This window comes from Mauremys reevesii, linkage group 24 (genome assembly GCF_016161935.1).
Source record: "Mauremys reevesii isolate NIE-2019 linkage group 24, ASM1616193v1, whole genome shotgun sequence".
Lineage (NCBI taxonomy): Eukaryota > Metazoa > Chordata > Testudines > Geoemydidae > Mauremys > Mauremys reevesii.
Genome location: NC_052646.1, coordinates 4,579,376 through 4,605,474, shown reverse-complemented (window position 1 = coordinate 4,605,474; position 26,099 = coordinate 4,579,376). Strand labels below are relative to the sequence as shown.

The following is a 26,099-nucleotide window of genomic DNA, read 5'->3' as shown; positions in this document are numbered from 1 at the left end:
TGGGACCATGCAGCCCCCTCGGGCTCTGCAAAGCTCGCTGAAGAGACAGGCCCCGCCGGCAGCGCCTGACTCTGCCTCTGAATCCACCAGCCCCTCTGAATATACCAGCCTCTCCGCCTCTGAATCTACCAGCCCCTCTGAATATACCAGCCTCTCAGCCTCTGAATCTACCAGCCCCTCTGAATATACCAGCCTCTCAGCCTCTGAATCTACCAGCCCCTCTGAATTTACTGGCCCCTCAACCTCTGAATCTACCAGCCCCTCTGAATATACCAGCCTCTCAGCCTCTGAATATACCAGCCCTTCATCCTCTGAATATACCAGCCCTTCTGAATATACCAACCCCTCCTCAGCCTCTGAATATAGCAGCCCTTCTGACTATACCAGCCTCTCAGCCTCTGAATATACCAGTCCCTCAACCTCAGCACATGGATATACTTCTGAATATACCAGTTCCTTTGCCTCTGGATATGCAAGCTCCCCTGCTGCCAGGAATACAAACACGCCTGAATATGCAAGCCCTGGTCTCTCTGGGTATGCAACCTCTGGATATGGGAGCCCTGCTGCCCGTGGATACAAAAACCGCTCCACAACTGGCAATGCAAATGTCTCTGGCTATGCAGACCCTACAGCATCTGGCCATGCAAGCTTCCCTGCCTCTGGATATTCTAAGCCTCTGGATATGGGAAATCCACCTGAATATGGGAACCGGTCCAGCCTAGACTATGAAACCCCTACAAAACACACAGGGCTTGTGAGGCTCAGCACTTGTAGTGACCTCAGAAGGTGCAAGGGGGATTGTATGTGCTGGAGCGATAAGAAAAAGCCATAAAGACCCAATGGAATATACGTGTGACCCTTTAAAGGGCAGGTGTCTTACGGCTTGGCATTGTGTGTGTGCTTAAACTCGGGTATGACTCAGACTGCGACCTTCTGAGCAAATGAAAAAATATTTCTCGTGAGCCTGATTGACATGTTAAAGGGGACATTGTCAGGGTTACAAAAGTGATGCAGTAAATAAAAGCCACAAATATCCTATAGTTGGGTGCCAGTAATGCTTAAGTTTATTAAAACAGAGTTGTAAAACCATCTAATTCACTCTCCACCGCAGATGTGGTTTGCTTTATTTTCCTGCTCTTCACTCATCAGGGCAAATGGAAACAGACTAAGGCCTTGTTGCTGCAGGCAGATCCTATGGTGGTGAGGTTGTGCATGGATGGATCTAACTATTATCATTTGTATCAAGATACCACATAGAGGCCCTGACTAAGATCAGGGCTGCATTGTGTTGGGTGCTCGCTAGATGCATAGTCAGAGACGCACCGTGGCCCACTCTTCCCATTTTACAGAAGGGAGCTGAAACAGAGAGATTAAGTGATTTTCCCAAGGTCACCCAGGAAGACAGTGTCAGAGCCAGGCCTTGAACCTACATCACCTGAGTCCCAGGTCAACCTCTTAATCACAAGGTTAGGATTTGGCTTTAGGAGACCATCTCTGCAACTTGTTTTGTGCAGGACACCTTTGTGATGTCAGTGGGACTCCAGATCTACTGGGACCCCATATCAGGGGCTTAGTCAGTTTCACTTGTTTCTAGCCAGTGTCTTGTCAGTTTCACCTCTCTGCCTGCCACCTGCTGTAGGAAAAGGCTGCTGTGTTTGAGTTGCAGGGACTGTTCACGTCCAAGCACAATAGAAGTTATACGAATAAAAATAAATTCTATGTTAATTTAGGTTTTAGAAAACTTTTTTTTTTTAAACAACCCTCGTATTTATGTGAGTGACAGTGAGATGACAGGGCCTGATTTACTGAAACCAACTGGCTTCAATGGACTGTTTTGGTTCAGGTATGAAATCACACCTTGCGATGACCCAAGAACTAATAACCTGAATCCGAACCTTCTGGAACCTTTGAGGGTGAGAGGGTTCAAAACTCCCAATTCCGTGGTTTCTAACCACCACTAAACCACATAGAGTGAAACTCCTTCGTTCTAGGAGAGGGATCCTTTAATCATGGCCTTAGGAGAGAACTCAAGTGAGGATGTTCCCTCTTCAAAGCCATGAGCCTACAAGCATGTGTGGGACTTTATTCTTGTGAGTAGTCCCATTAAAGTCCATGGGATTGTCCATGCAAGTAAAATCACACACATGTTTAAGCGTTTGCAGGACTGGGGTCTTTATTGCAGGAAGTGTTACGGTTCTTAAACAAGTCAATGAGCGGTTAGACCCTGTAGCGGGGCAGTCACTCCGCTCCGGCTCAGAAAGAGTTCAAAGCCAGCCCTTGGAGTGGGCTGGGGCTGAAAGCAGCCGAGGGAGGCTGATTGGATTGGCAGCTGCAGGTGTGGCCACACCCAATTAGGGTCCAGCTGGCCCTGATAAAAGGGCTGGGAGCTAGGTAGGGGGAGTCTTAGTCCAGTAGTGGAGTGGGAAGGACCTGGCTAGAGAAGGGTATCTTGAACAGAGCAGTGCTGGGGAAGGATAGGCTGAGCTGGGGAACTCTGGCCAGGTGAGTCACCAGGCTAAAGGGGCCTGTGGTGGTATGGAGGCTGCAGGGGTGCGGCCAGGAAAAGGCAGCAGGTCCAACCCTCTTGCCAATGATGAGCAGCCATTTCAGACTACAGTCTTCCCCTGAGAAAAGGGGCTGGATGAATGCTGGCAGTTGGGCACTGAGGCAAGGTGGGCTTTGGGGAATTGAGGGTTCCCCAGGGAGGGGAGGATTCCTTAGTGTGGGGGCACTGCTGTGGGGCAGTACCCCAGAGAAGGGGCACCGTGGGCCAAGAGGAAGGTGGGGCCTGAACTAAAGGGTGATACCTGAAGAAAGAGAGAAGCAGGCAGCAGCAAGTGAGACACTGGCCAGCAGGAGGTGCTCTGAAGCTGAAAGAGCTAATTCCTAGACCAACCAGCAGGAGGTTCTGTGCCAGCGAGTGCACCACCATGCTACAGAGCCTGATGCACCATCATCCTGCATCATGTGCAATCATTCACCCCAGTGCAAAGCAGATGGAAAAACACTATCAGATCAGCTAAGGGAAGATTTTACTCTGCTATTTTCTCTGTGGGTAAAACTTGCCCCTGTGCAAAGGGCCATGTACCTAAGGGGGTTAAGTAGGATGCAAGTGGTGCATAGATCCCAAGCACAGGACTTGGTAGTGCATCGATCCCACGCATGGGGGTGAATTTCACCTGGATTTAGTACTTCATAGATCCCATGCACAGAAGTGTATTTTGTACGGATTTTGTGGTGCACAGATCTCACACGCAGGGGGTGCACCTCACCTCTGGTGAGCGCTTGTAGTGTGCAGGGTGCCAAGTAACATCCAGCAGAAAGGGGGACATACAAAAGTTGTGACACCTTTGTACAAAATACAGATTTATTTATAATAATAGTTTACAGCAAGAAACGGCAACCAAGAGAATGTGAATTTAAAGCAGATGTTGCTGTGAATGCCACTTTGAGAATGAAAAAAGAGCTGTTGCTAACTTTATTATTCATGTTACGGTCACAGCTCAAGGCTCCAACTGAGATCAGAGGCCCATTGTGCTAGGAGCTGTACATACACATGGTGAGACACAGCCCCTGCCCCGAGGAGCTCACAATCTAAGGCCCTCATCCTGCACCTCTACTTGTTTATATTGGACCAAACCCCAGGGTCCTCACTCAGTGGAGTGTCCCACTGAGGTTTTTCCTGAGTAAGGACTGCAGGATTTGGTTACTCTATTGGTAACAGTTTCCACTGAGTATCCAAGAATGAGATACCACCTCCTTCCTCGTGGGCATCTGTTCCACCCTCTGATCCTTTACCCTAGTCCCTTTATCTAGTGCTAGTGGTGCCTTGACTCGGAAGGAAGGCTTCACAATCCCATCTGGGGATCCTAGTGCGTGGCCTAAGAGTGGTGTACCCAAAATAGAGGAGTGCGTTATGCTCTTATGAGTGTGGGTCTCTGTCTCCTTGAAGTAGCTGACCCAGAGAAGTGGTTAAGAGTCTACTACAGCTGCCAGCTAAGGGAGTCACTCCTTTAGCTCAAGTGCTGAAGGCTCATGATTTCAGGGCCTGATCTTAAGCCAGTGGAAGTCTGCACTGGCCCTACTGTGATCCAGGAAACGGGTTGGGGGTGGGTGGGTCATGAAATCAGCAGCCCTTGGCTTTCCATAGTCCAGTGACCAAGGGCCAAACTCAGAGGTGGTGTAAATTAGACGATCTCACACTAACCGGGGCTTCCTTATATCCATTATCCAGGAGCATCTTGGTGTATCTTACATGCAGCAGAGGTTCCAGACAGGAGAGATCATTGTTATTTACAACAGAGTGACACTTGGGCAATAAGTGGAACCTAGCCAAGGTGCCTCTGAAGCAGACCCCTTCTATATAGTAAAATACAGCACCCCATTGAAGAGCAGCTTACAGCCAAACTATTGCAAAGCAACGTACGGTGATGACTGATTGCCAGTTATTTGTACAGTGCGCAGAGTCAAACAGCAGTAGAGAGGGAGAGGAAAAAGGCAAGAAAGGAGGGAGGAAAGCTATATTTGCATTTTATTATTTGTAAGCCATAGCACCCAGGAGCCCCAGTCATGGATCCTGACCCCATGGTGCGAGGAGTTGTACAAAATGATGGTCCCTGCCCCAAAGAGTTTATCATCTAAACTTGCATCGTGGATTTTTAATGTCAGGAAGGACCACTGTGGTCCTCTAGTCTGGCTAATACACGGCTGGAGGATTGCACTCAGCCACCCCTATGCTGAGCCCAACAACTTGTGGACAGACATCGTGTCTCGGTCGAAATGAGCTGGGGATTCGGCAAGATGGAGGTTGCTCCAGAGGGCGAGGGGTGCAGAGGAGAAGGCCCTTGCACCAGTGGTGGAGGGACAGAGAGGAGGACGGTGCCTTGAAGAGGTTGGGGGGGAAGTCTGTGGAGGGCTTTGTAGACAGAGAAGGGTAAACGTGCCCTGTACTCTGCTATGACACAATGTCTAAGCATCCCTGGTTTACTCAGAGCAGAGCAAAGCCGAGCCTCTGTAATTTACCATCACATGAGCGTGCACATTATGGACTCGAACCTGCGTCTCCTTTGCTGTGGCCAAGGCTCTGGTCTCTCGCCGGGGAGACATCCAGCTGGGTTGGCAGCAGCTCTAGGAGGGGAGCAAACACGAGGGGAGCAATTAATGTTGTTTTTAGGTGTTCCAGCTGTGACACAGGGCGAGGAGTTGCAGTGACGCCTCACGCCGCCGGGGGATCAGACAGGTGAGCTGGCTGGGCAGCGGATTCCACTATCTAGCCATTCTAGCTTCTCTTTCCAAGTTCCCACCGCTAGGCCACACTTCTTCCAGCTCTACTCAGTACCTGAGCAATGGTCTTATTTCCCCGCTGGGGTGCTGCAGAGAAGTTGGTGGGGCGAATTCAGTGCATGATCCCAACCCAACTCCCAATGGACCTACTCCCAACAAATGATCCCACCTCCATGGCTTGGGAACTGTTCCCACTGCAGCATCACCTACCGCTCCAGGGTCCTTGTTCTCAGTCGGAGGGTTTCATAGTCGTGAGGGCCTGTGAAATCTGATGGAAAAGAGCAACACTCAGCAACGCCCCGAGTGGAAACATTTATTTCCAGTCGATACAAAATATTGGCCGTTTGCTTGTATTTTACAGCTCGGTTTCCGTGGAAGACAATGGAGTTATACCAAGCATGAACCTGGCCTGATAAACATAGGAACAACCGAATGGATCACTCCCAACGTCCACCTAGTCCAATCCTGTCTGTGACAGTGGCCAGCCGCATGGTCAGAGGAAGGTGTAAGAACCTTCCATTTCTTTAGATCTTCAGAGCAAGCCTGTCTGCCTGTCTGGAAGAGACGCGTTAGCCAAACCCAAGTTCTTGGGCTCAGTTCTGCGGTGACTGGGTGGAATTTAAAGGCCTGTGTTATATGATCTGACCTTAAACTCTATGAATTAAACTCTGTGCAACCTCTGCAGTAGGCAGATGGGGGATTATCTGTCCCCTACGTAGATCTCATGCTGATTTTTAATAGGTCTCAGCTTCAGCCCTGGAGCATGAGAGATTCCTTCCAGAATTTGCTGTCATTAATTATGAAAGCTCCGTCTACTCCTGATACCCACATAAATGTCCAATCCCTGATACACACTTAATACAAACCAGTGGATCATGTCTAATGACCACATACAGCCCCCATGGCCTGTTTCAAGGACTTATTCAGAAATAAGAGAACCCAGGTCTCTTGTCACCCAGTTCAGCGCTCTATCCACTGCACTGTGCTGCCTCTGATTTCATAGCATACTACGCACACTTTGTATACGTGTGCATGCAGAACTGCCACCCCCAAGTGTTCAAAATGCATCAGCCCCCCTAAAATAATGACATTTAAAATAGTAATAATTAAAAATAAATGTTAGGGTTGTTTTTATTTAGTCTGGGGTATTTTTATCTTCTAGTATTACTCAATTCATGTTTTCAAAGCTTTTCTTTGCAATTACAAGGGCTAGAACCATTTAAAAATAACCCTGAGAGCTGAGAGTCTCATGCAATCACCTGACTCCAGCAGCTGGGGCTTGAAGAAAAACCCCAAATATCATAAGACTCACAGAGCTTTGGACATGCTGCAAAGGACAGCACAAAGTGCAGGCCGATGGGGAATCAGTACCTAGCATTGCTTTCTTTATACGGCATCAATATTTTGTTTTCCTGCTTACTTTTCGATGAATGATGGAGTCTCCCATTCTGCAGGCAGTTGTAGTAGAAAGGATCCGGGTGCAGGTAAGTGTTGTTCAAATTGCTAGGCGAACAAAGCAAAGGCACTTTGATATGACAGTGACAGGATAATCAGACACATGACAGGCTAAATTAGAGTCTGAATTTTCATTTACACTAGGGCCTCTTTACGTTGCTGTGGCGATGAGGAGTCACACCTAGATCTTCATGTCTAATTCATAAACAAAAAGACTCCGTAGAACCCAAGCTACGGTTGCTCTCATTGGTCAGTTCTCATTTTCCAAACCCTACAAAATTCAGAAATACCAAGCCAAGGTTTAATTGTTAATTTCTCTATGTAATGAAACATCAAGATTCATGTATTTTCCCTTCACTAAATCACACCCCAGCCATGACTCCAATCAGAATACCAATGACCATTATTTTTACACCTGCTTGGAGTTAATATTATGTATCTTTTATCTAATAGGATGTGTAATTTTAGCTAATATCAATTCTAATTATTTTTATACCTGTTTTAGCCTTTCATTTTGAGTCTTATAAGGGTGGGAACTACCAGTGCTTAAAGTGGGCTGAAAAAAGTGTGTGTGGGGGGGTCTATTATTGTCTGGGAGCACCCACTTTGGTAAAATGGTGCTTGAAGTGCACCACATGGCGACCCTGCTCAATTATTATTTTCTGGCTGGGTCTGTGACCCCTCTGACCCTCTCCCCACACATGTTAAGCAATAGTAACTACTATATAAGAATCATATTGTAATATAGTATTTTTCCATGGGATGGGTGATCTAGGCATTTGCTGCCCCCTACTGGAGGCCCCACTGCCTTCGTGCAAGCCCCTCGAAGAAGGCCTCCTTTTGAAGAAAAAGAGCAGTGAATTCAGACCTCCAAGAACTGCCTAGAGCGGCCACCCAGGGTCAGTTGCTGGCAGGACCAACCAGAATTGGTCCTCCACTGGCTAGAAAGGCCAGGAGCAGGCAAAAGCCAATCAGAGCCCAGCATGGAAGAGAAAAAGGGCTGGTTGCTTCTAGGGGAACTGGGACAGGGAAGGCAGGATCTCACCTGGTTTTTTTAACCCAAGAAACCAGTCCCAAGATAGGCCCCTGCCCATCTTCCTAGTCATCCTTTCCCTGGCCATTGGAGAGTGCTGCTCCCCACAGTGAGGATAGTTCTTCACGCAGCGCACAGTCAACTTGTGGAACTCCTTGCCTGAGGAGGTTGTGAAGGCTAGGACTATAACAATGTTTAAAAGGGGACTGGATAAATTCATGGTGGCTAAGTCCATAAATGGCTGTTAGCCAGGATGGGTAAGAATGGTGTCCCTAGCCTCTGTTCGTCAGAGGATGGAGATGGATGGCAGGAGAGAGATCACTTGATCATTGCCTGTTAGGTTCACTCCCTCTGGGGCACCTGGCATTGGCCACTGTCGGTAGACAGATACTGGGCTAGATGGACCTTTGGTCTGACCCGGTACGGCCTTTCTTATGTTCTTATAGAACCCAGGAGTCCAGACTCCTCGTCCACTGCAGTAACTAGCAGACAACACTGGGGCTACCTTTGACTTCACCATTTCGGTTGGGCCCCTGAAGGGCTCTAGTTCTTATGTTATGAAATTAAAGGCCAGGCGGCCACCTTGAGTTAGACGTTGATTTACTGCTGTTAAATTAAGGCACGCTTGCTTCGCAAGATGGCTCAGGTGAACCCAGGACAAGTGTATCTACAATTATGTATAACTTAGGTTAACCTACAATGTGGACGCTAAACTTTGTGTCTCTCTGAGAGCCTGTCAAGGCCCCCTCAGTCTTCATGTGAAATTTGTATCCTGATACAACAGCACTGAGCGTCTTTATGGTTACATCACTTCGTGATGCAACGTCCCCGTCCACCATCAGTGTCACAACTTCATGCTGAACAATTTCCTAGGGCACTTTTACCAGCCAGCACCTATTTTGAGTCTCTCTCTTTTACCCACCTATTAGCCTGGGGCTGGTTGTGATATTCTGGAGCCATGAGAGCGCTGCTGAGCTCCTCGCAGCGATTGTGTGCTAGCACCGGGTGGCAGCGTGGGTCTCTGTGATCTAGCGTGGATCCTTCCACCAGGACTGTTGTCTGAGCAGCACCCACCGCTTCAAAGAAGAAGTTTAAATGGTTAGGTAATAATTATAATTAATAATACAATGCCTATCTGATATATTGCATTTTTCATCAGCCGATCTCAAAGCGCCTTATGAAAGAGGTCAGTATCATCCCCATTGTACTGATGGGGAAACTGAGGCACAGAGCGGGGAAGTGATTTGCCCAAGGTCACCCAGCAGGCCAGTAGCAGAGCTGGTAACAGAACCCAGGAATCCTGTGCCTAAGGCCCTGGATTTGGGACTCAGGAGAGCTGGGTACAAATCCTGGCTCTGACACGAACTCCGGGTGTGACCTTGAGAAAGTCCCTTCTATTTCTCGGTGCTGTAACTTGCCATTTGTAAAACGGAGATAATCCTTTGAGAGACAAGGTGGGTGAGCAAATAACTTTTATTGGCCCAACTTTGGTTGGGGAGAGAGAGAGAAGCTTTCGAGCCACGCAGAGCTCTTCTTCAGGGCTGGGAAAGGAACGCCGAGCATCACAGGTGGAACAGATTTGCTTAGCGTAAGTAGTTAGCTCATATTGTAAGGGATCATGCAAGGCAGAGTGGCCCATTAAAACTTCTGCAGCCACAGGATAAAAAGAGGGGCTTAGTGGGTTACAGATGGTTGCAATAAGCCATAAATCCAGTGTCTAATACAAGAACTAGGGGTCACCAAATGAAATTAATAGGCAGCAGGTTTAAAACAAATAAAAAAGAGTTCTCTTCTTCACGCTTGTTGAACCTCTCCTGAGGAGGGGTTGTGCTAGGGTATACTATAAATGTTTAAAAAAGGACTGATAAATTCATCATGGCTAAAAGTCCAATAATGGCTATTAGCCAGAATGGTAAAGAATGGTGGTGTCCCTAGCTCTGAGGATGGAGATGATGGGAGAGAGAGAGATCAGAGAGATCATGCCTGTTTGGTTTCACTCAGGGGGCCTCTTGGGCACCTGGCATTGGTAGACAGATACTGAGAGAGATATGGGGGTTTGGGACCCCCACCTTGACCTTTCTTATGTTCTTATGTTCTTATGTCTCTGTTCAGTCCATGATTTTCCGTGTCGAGCAGAGTCAGGAATTTAAGCTCCCAGGCTCGTCTTTTGAAAGTGTTGGGCAGGTTTCCTTTGAGAATGAGATCTGATAGTGACAGAGAGCGAGCGCTCTATATCTGTGAGGCTGGGAGGACCTTTCCCAGACCTGAGGAAGAGCTCTGGGTAAGCTCGAAAGCTGGTCTCTCTCACCACCAGCCGCTGGTCCCATAAAAGCTCTTACCTCCCCCACCTTGTCTCTCTACCATCCTGGGACCAACCCGGGTACCACTACACTCCATATAATAATCCTCTGTCAGTGAGATATACATCCTTCTGGGCTGGGACTGCATGTGCAGCAGTGGGCAGGTCAGACTAGATGATCATGCTGGTCCCTTTTGAAATTCAAGTCGATGAGAACAGGGCTTAGGGACCTTGACACGTTGCTGTCGTACCAAACGTTATTCCAATCCGCCCAGCCTCTTACCTGAAGCCCTGTAACTTGGTCCCTGCAGAGGCTGCCTCCCGGTGTGCTGTGAGTCACCCCGGGCCCTTCGCTGCGGAGAAGGTCTCCCATGCATTGAAGCACCCAGCACAGACTCGTATTGCTCCTCTGTGGTCTCTGCCGGGGGGATGTGCTTCACGAAGGACCTGTTATAGCCACAGAGAAGAAGGTTGACTTTCTGGTTAAGGTACTGACCGCGTCCAACAAGATGGGAAAGGAAGGGGAATGACCCCCCACAGTGATTGGTGTCATGTTGTCCATGCTGCCCTACTTACGAATTGCTTCCCTGGTGCAATGGCTGGGGCCTGTTCCCATGCCCCTGCTGCAGGGCTGTGGAAAACCGGACCTGACTGGAGGTCTGTAACGTCCCAGGAAAGTGTTTCTGCGCAGAGAGAGAGAGAGAATCAGTGCCTGGAAACAACAGCATTGGGAGTGATAGAAAGATCCACCTCAATGGGATGGATAGATAGATAGATAGACGGGTGTGTATGTAAATAGATAGATGTGTGTCGAAAGGATAGATAGATAGACAGGTGTGTAGATAGATAGATGTGTGTCGATAGGATGGATGGATAGATGGATAGATAGACAGGTGTATGTGTGTCGATAGGATGGATGGATAGATAGACGGGTGTGTGTGTAGATAGATGTGTGTCGATAGGATGGATGGATAGATGGATAGATAGACAGGTGTGTGTGTAGATAGATGTGTGTCGATAGGATGGATGGATAGATAGACGGGTGTGTGTGTAGATAGATGTGTGTCGATAGGATGGATGGATGGATAGACGGGTGTGTGTGTAGACAGATGGATGGATGCATAGATAGATAGACGAGTATGTGTGTCGACGGATGGATGGATAGATAGACGGGTGTGTATGTAGATAGATAGATGTGTGTCGATAGGATGGATGGATGGATAGATAGACGAGTGTGTATGTAGATAGATAGATGTGTATAGGGATAGATAGATGTGTGTCGATAGGATGGATGGATGGATAGATAGACGGGTGTGTATGTAGATAGATAGATGTGTATAGGGATAGATAGATGTGTGTCGATAGGATAGACTGACCGATCTCAGGTAAAGCAAACAAACCTCTTTTCCTTGTTTAGTGATACAGAGCAGATTGGTCACCTGAGCTGTATTGTCTCTTGCTGTGCCCTTATGTCTTAGCTGTGCCCCGCCTGGAGGTTTTCAGGGGGCTGTTTTGGCCAACGTTATGAAGCCACCGCAGCATACGGAGCCTTTGTGCATTTGAGAACCAAGCCTCAAGAACGTGCCAGGGTCAGCCATGCAGACCCACCAGGGACCGACGGCTGCTCTAAACACCCTGTGCCGTCTGATTTCGGTCCCCAGAGGCCAAGGGGGAGCCGTTCATTACTCACCAGTGGTGCAGCCGCGGCGATCCCGCCCCCGTGGGAGAAGCGGCTGTTCAGGGAGAGCTGGTACTGGATGGCATCCGTGAGCTTGTTCACGATCCGCTCCTGGGCGGTTTCGGGGACGTCCTGCTGGGAAGAGAGAGGGCCCTGTTAGACCGAACAGGGAGAAGGGGTGGCCGGTGCTACAATCCCGCACGTGGGCCTGGGTCGCCAGTCTGACCGAATCGGGGCACGGTCGTGCTTTTGAACCGCTTGCCCCCCCCCCAACGTTGCTTTCCTAGCAGGGATCCCAAATTAAACGGGAAGCGTTCGGATGAACGAATCATAGCCTAGATCGCCCAGGCCTGAGGCTCTCCAAGAACTTTACGAGCCTAATAAAAGCCTCAGACCCTCCCCCACTGATCAATCTGGTCAGTATCATTATTTCCATTGTACCCCGGGAGGGGAGGGGAGGTCACTGGCGGTGGGGATTGGACCCCAGGACCTCAAAGCACGAGCCAGAGCTAAAAGACCCTGCTCCATTTGCGAAGCTGTAGCGGGCTTGTCCTCCCAGCCATCACTTGAGGAGGAGAGACCCGCTCATTACGAGGGCGCAGACACCCCGAATTGCACAGCCAGGGCCTTAGTCCTGACAGACGGTGGCCACTGGCTTTAGGGTCAGGCTTGGTGGGGTGTGGATTGGTCTACGCACCCAGACGCCTTACCCGGCACTTCGAGAGCAACGTTAGTGCCTCCTTGTAATGCAGGATCGCCTTCTCGGGGTCTCCTAGGTGGAAGCGGGCTGCTCCTAGCCCTTCACAAGCCTGCCACTGCCCAGGGAGGTCATCTGGACGCAGACGGGGAGACAGGGTCAGAAGACAGAGCAGTGGGGTCAGACGTCATCCCAGCATTCCCTTGCGCTGTGCCAGCCCATTCCTGCAGTGCCGACTCCGAGGGAAGAGCAGCACCTCCCCAGCTGCTTTTAGCTTCCTTGGCGGCCTCCCACCCAAGGGCTGATCCAGCCTGCATCTGCTTAGCTTGGGAGGGCTGCTTAGATAACAGAACTGAGCGGTGCAGGCTGTTACCACGCCCCCAACACGCTCCTAGGGAGAAAAACCTGCCCACGGGCTAGGGATGGCGAACGCCCCATCCTGAGCCGCGGGTCCCCTTACCCGAATCCTTGAAGGCCTGCATGGCGTGCAGATAGTTCTCCCCCGCAGCCTCATGGTCCCCCAGCTGGCTGAATGCATAGGCCAAGTTGCCAAAACACTGACCTTGAGCCTTTCTGTTCCCCAGCATACCTGGAAACAGACAAACACATCCCCTTTCAGAGCCGGTGCCGCGCCGGGTACGTCCACACTGCAATCGGGAGGTGTGCCTGCAGCTCCTATGGGCACACCTGAACTAGCTTTGATCTAGCCAGCTCAAGGAACATTACAGGCTGTGCGCTGGAGCATGCTGCACCCTGGGCATAAGCTTTCATGGGTAAAAAATCCACTTCTTCAGATGCATGGAGAAGCGGGTTTTTTTACCCACGAAAGCTTATGCCCTAATAAATCTGTTAGTCTTTAAGGTGCCACCGGACGACTCATTGTTTCACTAGGCATCCCAGGGTCCCCTGCGCCACCGTTTGGCACAGGGCCTTGTGGGACTTTTTTGCAGTGTATTTGCAGCTGCCACCAAGAGGCAAACCAAAGTATCTCCTATTTCATACTAAACGCTGGCTTTCACCTTTGTGTGTTACAATGAAAAATCCCTTTTGTAAATGAGTCTGTCTGAGCCTCCATATGGGGAACAGTGGCTCACCAAGTCAGTTAATTAATAAGCTAGCTTGAAGTTAAGTATTATTCGTCATGAGTGAAGTATTCTTCCAGTAATCTAATCAACTAAAGAAGCTGCTGATTGAAAAACTGCCAGGTCTTACAAGAAGTCCACCAGTCCTGAAACATCTTTGGAAGCTAAAGCATGAAGTACATTAAAAAAAAAAGGCTCTATATTTCCCTCAACAGAAACAGCACCACTTTGCTGGCTCAAAGCGAAAATTATTTAACCCCAATTGTCTGAAGAACATATTTTAAAGTTTCTTATTGTGGGATAGCAACCCTCCCCATGGGAAATTGTGGGAGCTTGAGGTCAAGTTCCCATAATTCCCTTTGCTCCATCCCAAGGGTACTTTTTTAAAAATCACAATGCCTATTTAACTTGTGGAACTCACCGCTACAGGACAGTGAGGACACGATTTTAACAAGGACTAGGCATTTATCAGCCATGATTACATTAGATAAGATAAAGAAATTATTTGGGTTATAAACGCTCATGCTTCAGCATACGGGTCTCATCACTAACTGAATGGGCTAAGAGGAGACTTTCTGGTTATTCTATAATTGTCCACTAGGGGTTTTTTTCGTCTTCCTCTGAAAAAGTGGGTCCTAGCCATGGGTCAGATCCCCTGTGGCAATTTATGTGTTCCTAAGATGTTCTAACTGCCATCATCAATGCACCAGAGACCATCAATGCTGCATCAGCTCGGAAGTGCTGTGAGCGTCTGTTGTGTCCCACTGTCTGCATGTCAAAGAGAAAGGCACATGGGTGGAGGAGAAGGGTGCTGTTTAATTTGGGGTATCCAAGACGGGTGACATTCCTCTCCATGCTGAATCAGTAGCCGGGGGTCCGTGCTGTTAATGGATGGAAGACAAAATGTTATTGGTCTCCTTCCTCTTTTTATAGTCTAGCCCCCCTGAAAGGTTCTAGACTGAGAGGCCCAGAGATCAAAATTCTCCCTTTAGTGTTCGCGAAAGGTTTTAGATGGAGAGTCCCAGAGCCTTCAATTCCAGCGCCCTGCGTTCTCCAGCCCTGCTGCCACCTACCGTGCAGCAAAGCCGCTCTCTGGTGGAACCCCAGAGCCACGCCAAAGTTCTCCAAGGTGTTGTGGGCGGCGCCCAGGTTCTGCAGCACCACGGCTTCCTTGCGCCGGTCTGCCTGGTCGGCTTGGCAGAGCGGGAGGGCTTTCTCGAAGCTTTCGGCTGCCAGGGAGAAGACCTTGAGCTGGGCGTAACTGAGGCCCATGTCGTTGTAGACCTTGCCTGTAGAGTGAGAGAGAACTGGGTTGTGGTCGGTCCTGGGTTCCCAGATGAAAGGTCGGAAGACAAGAGAAAGGAGCAAGAACTCAGACTTCAAATGCATGACTAAGTGAGCAGCATAAACCAAATGACCTTATCGGAGCAGTTAGAGTCAGGAACAACCGACTAGTCCATCCCACAGGGAGGCCGCTGGATTGTTCCTCAAACATCCCTGATTACCCATCATTGGAGCTACTCTACCCAGGGCCCATTGGGTCCTCTGCTGAAAGGAGACAGCTAACGTCAACTTCGTTGGGGGCTTTTGTGATGTGGTGAGTGGCCTGTGGAGCACTCGGACCCACCAAGCCCTGTTGGGTAGAGGCCCCCCAAGCAGCTACTCCCTTCTCGTCTCTTCTGGTCTATATGCTGCTGGTTGGACTGCAGTGGTTTTCACTCCTGACCAACCTTGTTATTCTTTCCATATGAAAAGAGCCACTGTGTACTTTTGGCCTAAACAACTTTGGTTTTAGACAAAGGGAGAGAGAAATAGAGAGAGAGAGAGAGAAGGTGCAGGCACAGGGTGTGTGTTTCCTTCACAACAAGCTGCATCTGGACGGGACACAAAGCGGCAGCAGAGTGCTCCTAGGAATTTACTGTGCCATACAAAGGAAACCACTTTCACACCAGCTGCACAGATCCATACCAGGTTTGATCCCTAGACTGAGGCCTCCATGAGGGAGAGCACAGCATGTGTGTCTCCTCTGAAACATGCTGCGCTTCAAGGGACACAAAATGGCACCTGCCTCCAGCTAGGTTCCTAGGAATGTAAAAGTGCCTTACAAAGAAAGGACAGGGCCGTGCACTACAGGCTTGTTATAGGCTTGAATCACGGAGCTGCAGCTCGCCTGGCTTGGTAGTCCCAAGTCACCCAGCCTTACCCAGCAAGACTTTGTTTGGGATGTTCTCACACAGCAGCTGGCATTTGTTCAGCACCTCAATGATCTCCCCTGCCCCGTACCACCGGCTCTGCAGCATGTAATTACTGGCCTCAGCCAGGGCCACCACGGCACCTTCTAGCTTCTCAGCTGCGGTGTAGGCCTGCCCAGCTTCCTGAAAACACTGGGCTGCCCGCGAAGGGTCCTGCATCCCCAAGTAACAGTAGCCCATCTTCATATAGGCGCCGGCCTGGTTGCCAGCCTGGGCTGGGCAGTAGTGACCCAAGGCCTTGCGGAAATGCTCCAGGGCCTTGGGGAAGTCCTGTAGCCCCTCATGGGCCACCCCGATGTTAAAGTAAAGGTCTCCCAAGTGCTCCCCAGCCTCCCCCTCCTTGGGCTGGGACTTGAGTAGGAACTCCAGGCCCTTTTCTGGCTTCCCGGTCTCCACGTAGGCCGCCCCCAGGTTGAAAGCACAGGCCTTCTGGACCTGCGCGCTCGGGGTTTCCAATGACAAGAGAAAGGCCTTCTTGAAGCAAGCCAAGGCTTCCTGAGCCTCCCCAAGCAACAGGGCCTGGTGGCCTGCCTTGGTGAGGCCTTCAATCTCAGCTTGGCTCTTCAGAGGCTTGTCTCCTCCTTCCCCTGCCTCTGCAGGGGCCTTGTCCTTCTCCTTCCATTTCTTCTTCTTCTTCTTGGAGGCCAGAGGTGCGGGGAGATCTGGGTCCACAGGGAGAGCTTCTGACCCAGTGGATTCTACCGAAGCCATCGACAGTTCTGGTGATGATGGGACATGGAGGGCCTGCAGAAGACAAGAGGAGGGGGTCACACAGATGGGTCCATACGGGGACTGATCCAACATGGGAGTCTTCCCACTGACTACAACGGCTGTTGAATCAGACCCAAAAGTAACATTAGGTTAGCCTCTAGTCAGGCCACTGCTCCGGTCCACCATTATCCCCCCCACATCCGCGGGGGATATTTCATTGCACGGCTGCGATCACCAGCATTTCCTTGCAGGCAACCGCTCCCACAAGCAGCACGTGAGCAGGGAAAGGTCCAACATGAGCCAATGGCCAGAAGTTGAAGCTAGACAAACTGGAAATCAGGTGTAAATTTTTGACAGTGAGGGTCATTAGCCACGGGAACAATTTACCAAGGGTCGTGGTGGATTCCCCATCGCTGACCATTTTAAAATCAAGACTGGATGTTTTCCTAAAAGCTCTGCTCTAGGACTTATTTTGAGGAAGTTCTCTGGCCTGTGGTACGCAGGAGGGCAGAGAAGATGATCACAATGGTCCCTTCTGGAATCTACACATCGATCTATACAAGGGTGCAGATTTAACACCAAGCTCCAAGAGCAGCCAACGTCTAATTCATGGGAGATGGGAGGAATTTTTCCCAGGCGTGGGGACATGGCACGAAGGGGGGACTATCCCATAGCAGCCTTCTGCTGGCTCCCTCTAAAGCCGTTGGGATTAGAGACAGGATAGTGGCCTAGATGGACCACGGGTCTGATCAATTCCTAAGTTCCTAGCCATGATGGCTAATATTTTGTCATGCACCACTCTGCTGCTGCTGTATATGGGGCCAAATGCAGCCCCTGGGATACTTGATGTATTTCTGAAAGCGCCTGCTCCTAGAGTCAGGTGATGACATGCATCCAACGAAGTGGGTATTCACCCACGAAAGCTCGTGCTCCAATACGTCTGTTAGTCTATAAGGTGCCACAGGACTCTTTGCTGTGATGACACGACAATCTCAGCTTTCACTCTCTCAAAAATAATTAAGTTTCTAGCTCTTGCGGTTGAAGAGAAAAAGCTTGAAAACGTGACCTGGGCTATTAAACTATTAAAAAAAAAAATAATCCCAAAGGGAACTAAAAAGAGCCTAAAATGTATTATTATTTAAAATCTCATGATTTCGGGGGAGGCTTTTGAATGCTTGGGGTTGGTCTTATTGCTGTTAAATCAGCAGAGTTTACACCGCGGCTGAGTTATCCATGCATGGGATCTGGGGTCACTGGGTGCCGTGTTAGCATTTCCTGCCTATCCATGTGTGGCGTAGCTGAGCTAGGGTGGCTGCAGGGACGTCCCAACTTTGACGCTTTTAAAATTTCGATCAGACCTGCAAGAATCCCACTGACCTGGCAGGGCTCAGGCACCAGGGTGACTGGGAAACGTGTCCAAGTGGGGTTAACAACAGCATTTAAGGGGCTGGGAGATAAATTAAAAGAACTAAATATACCTAGATTGGCTAGATGAAGACTCAAATGGAGAGACAACGGTGACTGTTTACACTCTGCTCTGGGCCTCATTCTCATTCGCATTACAGCCCCTGTACACTGCTCCAGCAGCGTGAAGGGGCTTAAAGTGGGGGCAACTCTTTACACTGCCAAAGTGATGTAAAGAGGCCTTAGTGTAAATGAGAATCAGACCCCTAATTATACAGAACATCAACATTCGGAGTTCCTTAATGTCTCTGCTCCCTCCACAGATTCCTACTTGAATCAGGGTGAGGAGGGGACATGGAGGGCCTGCGAAAGACAAGAGGAGGAGTGTAGCTAATGGCACAGTAGCTGAGGGAATATAGCCTGCTGGTTAATAGTCCTGCCTCTGCCACTGACTTGCCAGGTGACGTTGGGTGAGTCACTTAACTTTGCTGGGGTAGATTTTCAAAGTCACAGCTCCCATTGGATTTAGGTGCCTAAATGCCATGAAAAATCTCCCTCTCAGTTTTCCCAGTTGCAAACCAGGAACAATCCATAACATTACTTACCTAATGCTTCATGACTGTTTGCAGAGCGCACCCAAGATCTTAGATGGCAGGTGCAGATCACGGTTCTGATGCCAAAACGCCGGTGGTCTCAAAGAAGCATCATGACTGGTTCTCAGGAATGGCTATGGCACCTTGAAATCATCCTTAGGCCAGGCTGCTTCAATGCCCAACCTTGCAACACCCCGGAAAGTTGAAGCTGTGTGCTCTGATCATACCAGCTCCCCGTGAATTGCACTCAAGCCTGCAACAGGCTGCTTGTTCCTCTGAGTGTTAAGAAAGCGCTAGGGAAATGAGCGAAACCCAGGCAGGGGCACCTGCATGGTTCTATTGAGCTCTGGGGTTCTTCCTCCCGGGAATGCTTTCCCATGATGGCCCTTAGGGGTCTGGTTTCTTCTCAATCACCTTCTGATTGCTTGAGACACATTAGGCCGCCCCATGGCAACCGGCTGCAACAATGCTGGGCCCTCCCCTGCTGGGGCATGTCACCTGATGGATGGTTAAATTGGCCTCTCAGGGCTCTCAGTTGGGGTGGGTGTTTATGAATCACTCTTTATGGATGTTAAAGGAATAAAAGTTGGTTGAATAAAATCGGGACGTCTGGTCACCCTTTCTTCATGACCCATTCAGTCTTGGAGCCTCTAGTAAGGTGGACAGTAAAAGGAGCCTGTTAGTAACAATGAGGTGGCTGGTTTTGTGGATGGCTGAGACCCATCAAACTCACTGCACATAAGCAACCGATTTGCCATCAGATGCTGCTGCTCCCCCTGCATTTCTGTGGGAGTTTTAGCCAGCCCCAGCTGTTGTTCTGGTGCCACTGGCGGGGAGCTGGCAGCTCTTCTCCTGAGACACCATCCGCTGCATATCTCTGTCTCCTGCCACTGTCAAAGGGCATTAAGAGATTTGCACACCAGTCAAGCTATGTGATCATGTGTATTACATTAGCACCTAGAAACTCCAACTGAAATCAGGGCCCCATTGGGCAAGGCACAGCACTGTCTGTAAACACAGTGAGAGACAGGTTCCTGGACCAAAGAGCTTATGCTCTATAAGACATGACACAGGGTTGGTGGGGAAACTGAGGCACGGAGCTGCAGTGAGTTGGCCAAGGTCACCCGGCAAGTAATTGGCAGAGTCAGGAACAGACACGAAATCTCCAGAGCCCCAGGCCACTGGACCACACTGCGTTTCAGTCTTAATTGTAGGGCTGTTCTCTTCTCCTTCCTTAGTTCTGGCACCCTGACTTCCAGCACTGGGCAGGGTGCGTGGGGGTTAGGGGTATACCCACAGCCCTTGCAGCTGCTGGGTAATTTAGTGTGCAAGCCAACAGGATTAGCACGGGTCACTTCATCAGTGGCTTTTGCAGAGTGTTTTGTAAAACAAAGGAGGCCAACTCCTCGCTCCAGCTCATTCAGATCGGGACATGATGCATGACAGGTGCTGAAGACATGCCCCTTTCCAAGTAGCTGCAGAGAATCACAGGCCAGAGTTAGCCCTGGTGTAACTCCCCGGGCTCCAGTGGAAGTGATCCCAGGGACGGATCTGGCCCTGCATTCCGCATTGTTCCAGGGCATGGTTGCATGAACAGCACAAAACAACCTGACAAAGCGGCACAATCACCTGCCTCCACTGACAACATCGGAGCCCTTTGGGGTGTATTAAGAGAGTGAACATAACACCCTGCCATTCTCACTTGTGTGCCTCAGTCATTAATTAATTAAACCTCACAACACCCTTGGGAAGTAGGTGAAGGCTGCAAGGAACTGGCTAGCATGTGCGGTCTGCTGCCCTCTACTGGGTGGAATCAGAAGGGCTCTGTTGTGTGTCACAGGCCCTATACTGCTAAGAGTTAATGAAGATTCTCTTGTAGTTAAAGTGGCAGGGAACTGTGTGCTTGGAACAGAGGGGGCACATGTTTCAGTTCTGTGTCACTCCCTCTGGGGCACCTGGCATTGGCCACTGTCGGTAGACAGATACTGGGCTAGATGGACCTTTGGTCTGACCCGGTACGGCCTTTCTTATGTTCTTATGTTCCTGCAAACTTCTGAATGACCCCTATGGGTGCAGCATTACTGACAGCTTTGAAGAATTGTCAGTGACTATGATACCGTCTCATCCTTCCCATTTCACAGATGGGAAAACTGAGGCACAGAAAGGGAAAGAGAATTGCCCACAGTCAGATAGTGAGTCAGTCCCAAAATCCAGGAGTCCTGACTTTCAAGACCCCACTCTTCTCCCACTGGTGGGGACAGAACCCAGGAGTCCTGCTGCCTATTCTTCCTGCTCCAGCCACTAGATCTCCTTCTTCTCTATTGGTTTATATTAGGGGTGCAGATGTCAGAGGCTGGGGGAGAGAGAGGTCTCTATTCCCCACTAATGTAAGGGCTGTTTTGCAGGGGACTCAAACACCAGTGAGAGATGCAGTGGCAGCCCCCCCATTCCCTACACACTACAGGGCTACTGGGAGTGGGGGCTGGGACGGTCTCGTTGCCCCTTTCTAGCACTTACCCTCCTCCCCTCCCCACCTCCCACATCCTATGGGCTGCAGTGCATGGGGCAGGGAGGGGCAGTGGGGACAAGGGGTAGATGTGGAGCCTGGTTTGTGGAGCCAGGCATCAGATGAGCCCCGGGGTGGGGGGAGTGCAAAACTACCCCCACCCCCAGGCTGTACCCCATGCCCAGGGTACCCCCAGGCTGTGCCCTGGGACCTCCCTGTCCAGAGGACCCCCCCAACTGTGCCCAGGAACCCCCTGTGTCATGGGGAACTCCCCACCCCACTGTGTCCACGGAACCCCCTGTGTCTAGGGTAACTCCCCACCCCACTGTGTCCAGGGGAACCTCCCAGGGCAGTGCTCAGTGCCCAAGAAACCCCTCCCCCCTCTGTGCCCACCCCCCAGGACTACATTCCCCAGCCTGCCCCGCGGCTCAGCCACGTGTCCTGGAGCAGCTGGGGGAGGACTGGAGGCGGCGGGAGATTCAAATCCCGACTCCCGAGCCGGGTGGAGCCGAGCCGGGCGGAGCGCGATGGAGCCGGCGGCGGAGTCCGGGCCGGCCCGGACGGGCTGTGAGTGAGACCGGGCGGGCAGGGGGGTTGCTGGGACGGACGGACAGACATTGGTGTGGGGCAGGGGAGGAGAGGGGGCAAGCAGCCAGGCTGATGGACGGGAGCAGTGGAGGGCTGCAGACAGGAAGGGGTGCGGTGGAAGGGGGCAGCCAGGCTGGGGGACAGACTGAGGGGCTGCAGACAGGAAGGGGTGCGGTGGAAGGGGGCAGCTAGGCTGGGGGACAGACTGATGGACAGGAGCTGGGGGGGGGTTGCTGGGAGGGACAGACGGACATTGGTGTGGGGCAGGGTAGGAGAGGGGACAAGCAGCCAGGCTGATGGACAGCAGCGGTGGGGAGCTGCAGACAGGAAGGGGTGCGGTGGAAGGGGCGGACAGACAGACACCCGGGAGTGGCTGGTGGGGGCGGACAATGGGTTGGAGATGGGGTGGGGGGACCGATGGGTGTAGGGATATGTGGTCCCGACCCTGGGGCAGACAAGGGACAGGTCTGGGCATGCAGGAGGGGGCAGGTGGGGTAGGGGCCAGTGACCGGACTGTAGATAGGGCACAGATAATTGGGGTGCTCAGGGATTGGTGCCAGATGGAGAGACAGACAGGCAGGCAGGCTGGGATCAGACAGAGAGCTGGGTTTGGGCCAGCCAGCCAGTGGTGTGTGGGCAGGGCTTGAGAGGGCCGACAGGATAAATAGCGTCCAGGATGGACAATCAAAGGAATCTGGCTGTGAGGGGAAGAGTGCTGGCCCTGAGATGGATGGACAGACAGAGTGATGGTTGCCAGTTAGGGCACAGTTTGTGGGTCTTGTTGGGTGATTCCTGTTTCTCCTTTAGAGTCAGGCGATGATCTAGTGGTCACTTTGGAACCCACAGTCAACTCCTTCCTCTGCAACAGACCCCCTGTGTGACCTTGGGCAAGTCACTTAGTTGCTCTGAGCCTCCGTTTTCCCCATCTGTAAAATGGGGACAATATCACTCCCTGGGGGTGATGGGAGAATAAGTATTGTGAGGTGCCTGAATGCTATGGTAACGGGGCCAAAAGGAGAGGAGCGTAGGGGTAATATTTTGTGGGTAGGATGTCAGTGAGGGCAGAGCCCTTTCAGATAGTAGCCAATACACAGCAGGAGACGGGAGGGAAGGGCTGGCAAGATTTCTAGGGAATATGGATTTTAGAGAGTGTGTATGTGTCTGATTTTGTCTCTAGGAAGCTTTGAACACACAAGGCGTGTGTGAGTGCAAAAACTACAAATCTGGCTGAAGACGTTTTAAATATGACCTATTGACTGAGTACAACAGGGACTTGTTAACCCAGCATGCTCTCTCTCTCTTTTGGCTGGCCATGCAGCGAGGGAAGGGAAAACCAGATCTGTTTACATGTGAAAAAGAAAGTAGACAGCCAGAGCATAATAGCCGTTAGATGGAAAGGGTTATTAAGTCATGTGATAGTCCATCCCCCCTCTAGTAACGTACAACTGTTCTCTTCATCAACGTTACAACATCGCCTCAGCCAGCTTGTGATTCATAACTGTAGATGAAGTCACTTCAGTTGGTGTTTTCCATGGTGGGAATGGAAGTTTGTGGCTTTTAATTTCTGCTAACGCTCATCTAGTCAGGACATGGCGCTGGGGCAGAGTCTGCTGCTGTGGCCGCCGAAACATAAAATTCATACTGTTTTTGGTATTAAAAAGTAATTTTGCATAAATCTAAGAGCTGAAATGGGAGAGTGTGGTTAGAAATACATATTTAACAACTCAGATTTTTGGCAAACGCATTTGTTTATTGCAACTGACTGTTTTAAAAAATTGTCCTTCACCACTGATGCTGTGGTTCTGTCTTGCATTTCCTTCAATGTGGACAGTGAGAAGAGACAGGTTGACTTCACTTTCAGGTTCTTGTGCATTAGCACAGTGGTGCAAAATATGTGCAGCAAACAACGCAGGAGATGTTGAGAGGCCATTGGCATTGGAAATCCTGGGAATATTTTTACCAAGTTTTCTGAAATCTTAATTGAAATATTTTAATTAATTATTATTATTGTTTTAACAAAACCTAAACTCTTGTCCATGCTTGACCTGGTATCGTCTCTCTCGAATTGCCCAGATGAGCGTCTCACCGCCGACGAGATGGATGAGCAGAGGAGACAGAATGTCGCCTATCAATATCTCTGTCGCTTAGAGGAAGCGAAACGGTGAGCGAGCATTCCCATAGGAAGGATGACTGATTCATGAGAGGGGCCCTGTAGGGGTTATGTTAACCTACCTTAACTGTCTCCTGCATAACAGGTTTTGCCTTCTAAATCAAACACCGGTGTTGGGACTTCTGAAGTCACTCCTTTCCCCCCCAATGCTGGCATGCATGGGCTGATCTGTGTTTCTTGACAAGTGGGTTGTGACCCCTAGGAGAGGGGGAAGGGACATGAAAGGCAATGGGCGGGGGGGAGTGGGGAGGAGTAACTGAAAACTGCTTACAATAAAGCAAAGAAAATCTTGCACACCCTGACCCTTCAAGGTTGTCTTCGCTGACAGTCTTTCAAAACACACACACACACACACACACACACACACACACACACACACACACACACACACACACACACACACGATAGGCTTATAGGGATCAGCAATATCCTTTTTTTACTCTGGCTTTTATAGGAAATATAAAGAGGTGGGGGGTGGGATATGACACTTCTTTTTGCCTGTAAATAAAGGGTGGCCGGCCTGAAAAGCCAGAGGCAATGTTGTTAGACTACCAGTAAACAGTAAGTGGAAGCAAAGGGCTCTGAGCATGGGCTCAGGCACAAGTGGATTCCTGACTGCTGCATTTTCCACTTACCTTGGCCAGGCCAAGCCACCTCTGTGCCTTGCTGCCTCCTGTTTGTAAAATGCAGAAACCCAGGAGGAAAAAGCACTGTCTGAACAGATGCAAAATATTTTTTTCATCGTTACACATCTCAGTATCCTGAAGCCCAACCCGGTGGCTATGCTGTGTCTGGAACACCAGTAGGGTTGGTGGGAGACCTGCATTTGATGTGGTAGCAGCGTACTGGTCTTGTAAAAACAACTGTCTCCCTAACCGGTTTTCCGTCTTTTGTTCCAGATGGATGGAGGCTTGTTTGAACGAGGAGCTGGCCTCCCCTACGGAGCTGGAGGAGAGCTTACGGAACGGGGTCGTCCTCGCCAAGCTGGGACACTGCTTTGCACCAGACGTCGTCCCGCTGAAAAAGATTTATGACCGTGAGCAGACGCGCTACGAGGTAAAGGAGTCGGGTGACGGGATTTGCTTGGGTTAGAGGGAGGGAGTTTGAGATTGGGACTTTTGGAGACCTGGGTTCCAATCCTGGCTTGTTGTGTCACTTTGGGCAAAGAACTTAAACCGCTGGCACCTCCGAACTGGAGCTGATGGGAACTGCCATTGCTCAGCACTTGTGCAAACCAGATCCTCTCTGAAGGAAATGCTGGGAGTGAAACTGATGAGAGGCATGAATGAAACGGACCAGCCTATGTTCACTTAATAATCTGAATAACGCCCCCCTCTAAATTAAAGGGGGTGTTGTGAAGGTTAATTAGTGCCTATCCAGCTCTATAAAGTGCTGGGTAGCACTATCAATCCATGTAGAGGGGGTATAGATCAGTAGAAGACCATTTCTCTTCAGATCAAGAGATTCCCTGGTTGAAACTTGTGCCGCCACCAAAGATTTTTTTTTTTTTTTTTTTTAGATGCTCAAATACTGTGGTGATGGGTGGCAGAATAAAACCTTCAGAGCTCAGCTTTAGAAATGCTGGCCAGGGGACTCAACTGGATAACTGCATGTGGGGATGCAAGTGCCCACAGCTTGTCACTCTGTGTCCCTTGTATAAGGTAGAAATTTACCCCTCTAAGAGGCCAGTGCAAACGCTAACGAGCCGCTTAAATCTTCAAAATGGGGCTTTAAAATCTTGAAGTTTCAAAATCTTGGGAATCTTGGGAGTTTCAAAAGCCTGCCACGCTGGCTTAACTCTGCACCTGTGCAAGTCAATGCTGATGAAAATCCCACCTTAAGCACATCAGCTTTTTTGCTAGCTTTCTGTAAAGGGGTGAATTTCAACCCATTCATGCACAGAAGACTTTACACTGCCAGAGTGCTATAAAAAGCCGGGGGGGTGGGGCGGGGGGAGATTGGTGTGAATGAGAATTAAGGGCCCTAATAGGTTTAACCTAAATCCACTCTGCTAGGTCCAATGACTTTCTCTTAAACGCTCAGTTTCTCTGAACACAGCAACATTTTAGCCACAGTATGGAACTGGCATGTGAGATGCTGCCTGTGTTGGATGTGTGACAGGTTGGTTATACTTGACCTAAAACGGAATTTATTTTACTATAGCAATTAATTTATTTGCTGACACAGCGGCATGTGGGTTCCATCCTCCTTTTGTAAGCATCCCATCCCTGCTCCAAATTAAGTTATTAAATCTCTGCACGTTGTTCCAGACATGTAGCGTGACTGGGAATCCAGGCAGGAAAAAAGGCTCCTTTTTAAAGGTTGTTGGTGATTCATTCTAGACCCTG

The 26,099-nt window shown here is 50.0% G+C and overlaps 2 protein-coding genes and 1 long non-coding RNA gene across 4 annotated transcripts in view; 2 read left to right on the top strand and 1 right to left on the bottom strand.

The window, feature by feature from the left end:
* The first annotated feature begins 31 nt into the window (after positions 1-31).
* LOC120390310 lies at positions 32-6,354 on the top strand. Its single transcript, XR_005591059.1, has 3 exons — positions 32-2,502; positions 5,174-5,239; positions 5,645-6,354. It is a non-coding gene; the product is annotated as an uncharacterized LOC120390310 (long non-coding RNA).
* Positions 4,494-18,683, bottom strand: TTC24 (tetratricopeptide repeat domain 24). The gene is made up of 12 exons (XM_039512883.1): positions 18,500-18,683; positions 15,731-16,523; positions 14,601-14,816; positions 12,906-13,034; positions 12,459-12,580; positions 11,761-11,880; positions 10,647-10,753; positions 10,354-10,517; positions 8,694-8,847; positions 6,704-6,786; positions 5,494-5,551; positions 4,494-5,127 (listed from the first exon to the last, which is right to left on the bottom strand). Exons 2-12 carry the CDS (start codon positions 16,488-16,490, stop codon positions 5,025-5,027), a joined length of 2,016 nt encoding a protein of 671 aa, XP_039368817.1. The 5' UTR covers positions 16,491-16,523; positions 18,500-18,683; the 3' UTR covers positions 4,494-5,024.
* A 2,761-nt stretch (positions 18,684-21,444) lies between these two features.
* IQGAP3 (IQ motif containing GTPase activating protein 3) overlaps positions 21,445-26,099 on the top strand; it is a 40,948-nt gene continuing 36,293 nt past the window's right edge. For both annotated transcript variants that reach the window (XM_039513104.1, XM_039513103.1), the window contains exons 1-3: positions 21,445-21,560; positions 23,655-23,742; positions 24,651-24,807. In XM_039513104.1, coding sequence (XP_039369038.1) covers positions 21,521-21,560; positions 23,655-23,742; positions 24,651-24,807 — 285 coding nt within the window. In that variant the 5' untranslated portion in view covers positions 21,445-21,520. The remainder of the gene's footprint in view (positions 21,561-23,654; positions 23,743-24,650; positions 24,808-26,099) is intronic.

Coding starts and splice junctions, on each gene's coding strand:
- TTC24 (XM_039512883.1), bottom strand. CDS start 16,490: ATGGCTTCGGTAGAATCCACTGGGTCAGAAGCTCTCCCTGTGGACCCA. Junction 10,518..10,646: donor TTGCACCAGGGAAGCAATTC/GTAAGTAGGGCA, acceptor TGGCTATAACAG/GTCCTTCGTGAAGCACATCC. Junction 5,552..6,703: donor ACTCCATCATTCATCGAAAA/GTAAGCAGGAAA, acceptor CTTTTCCATCAG/ATTTCACAGGCCCTCACGAC.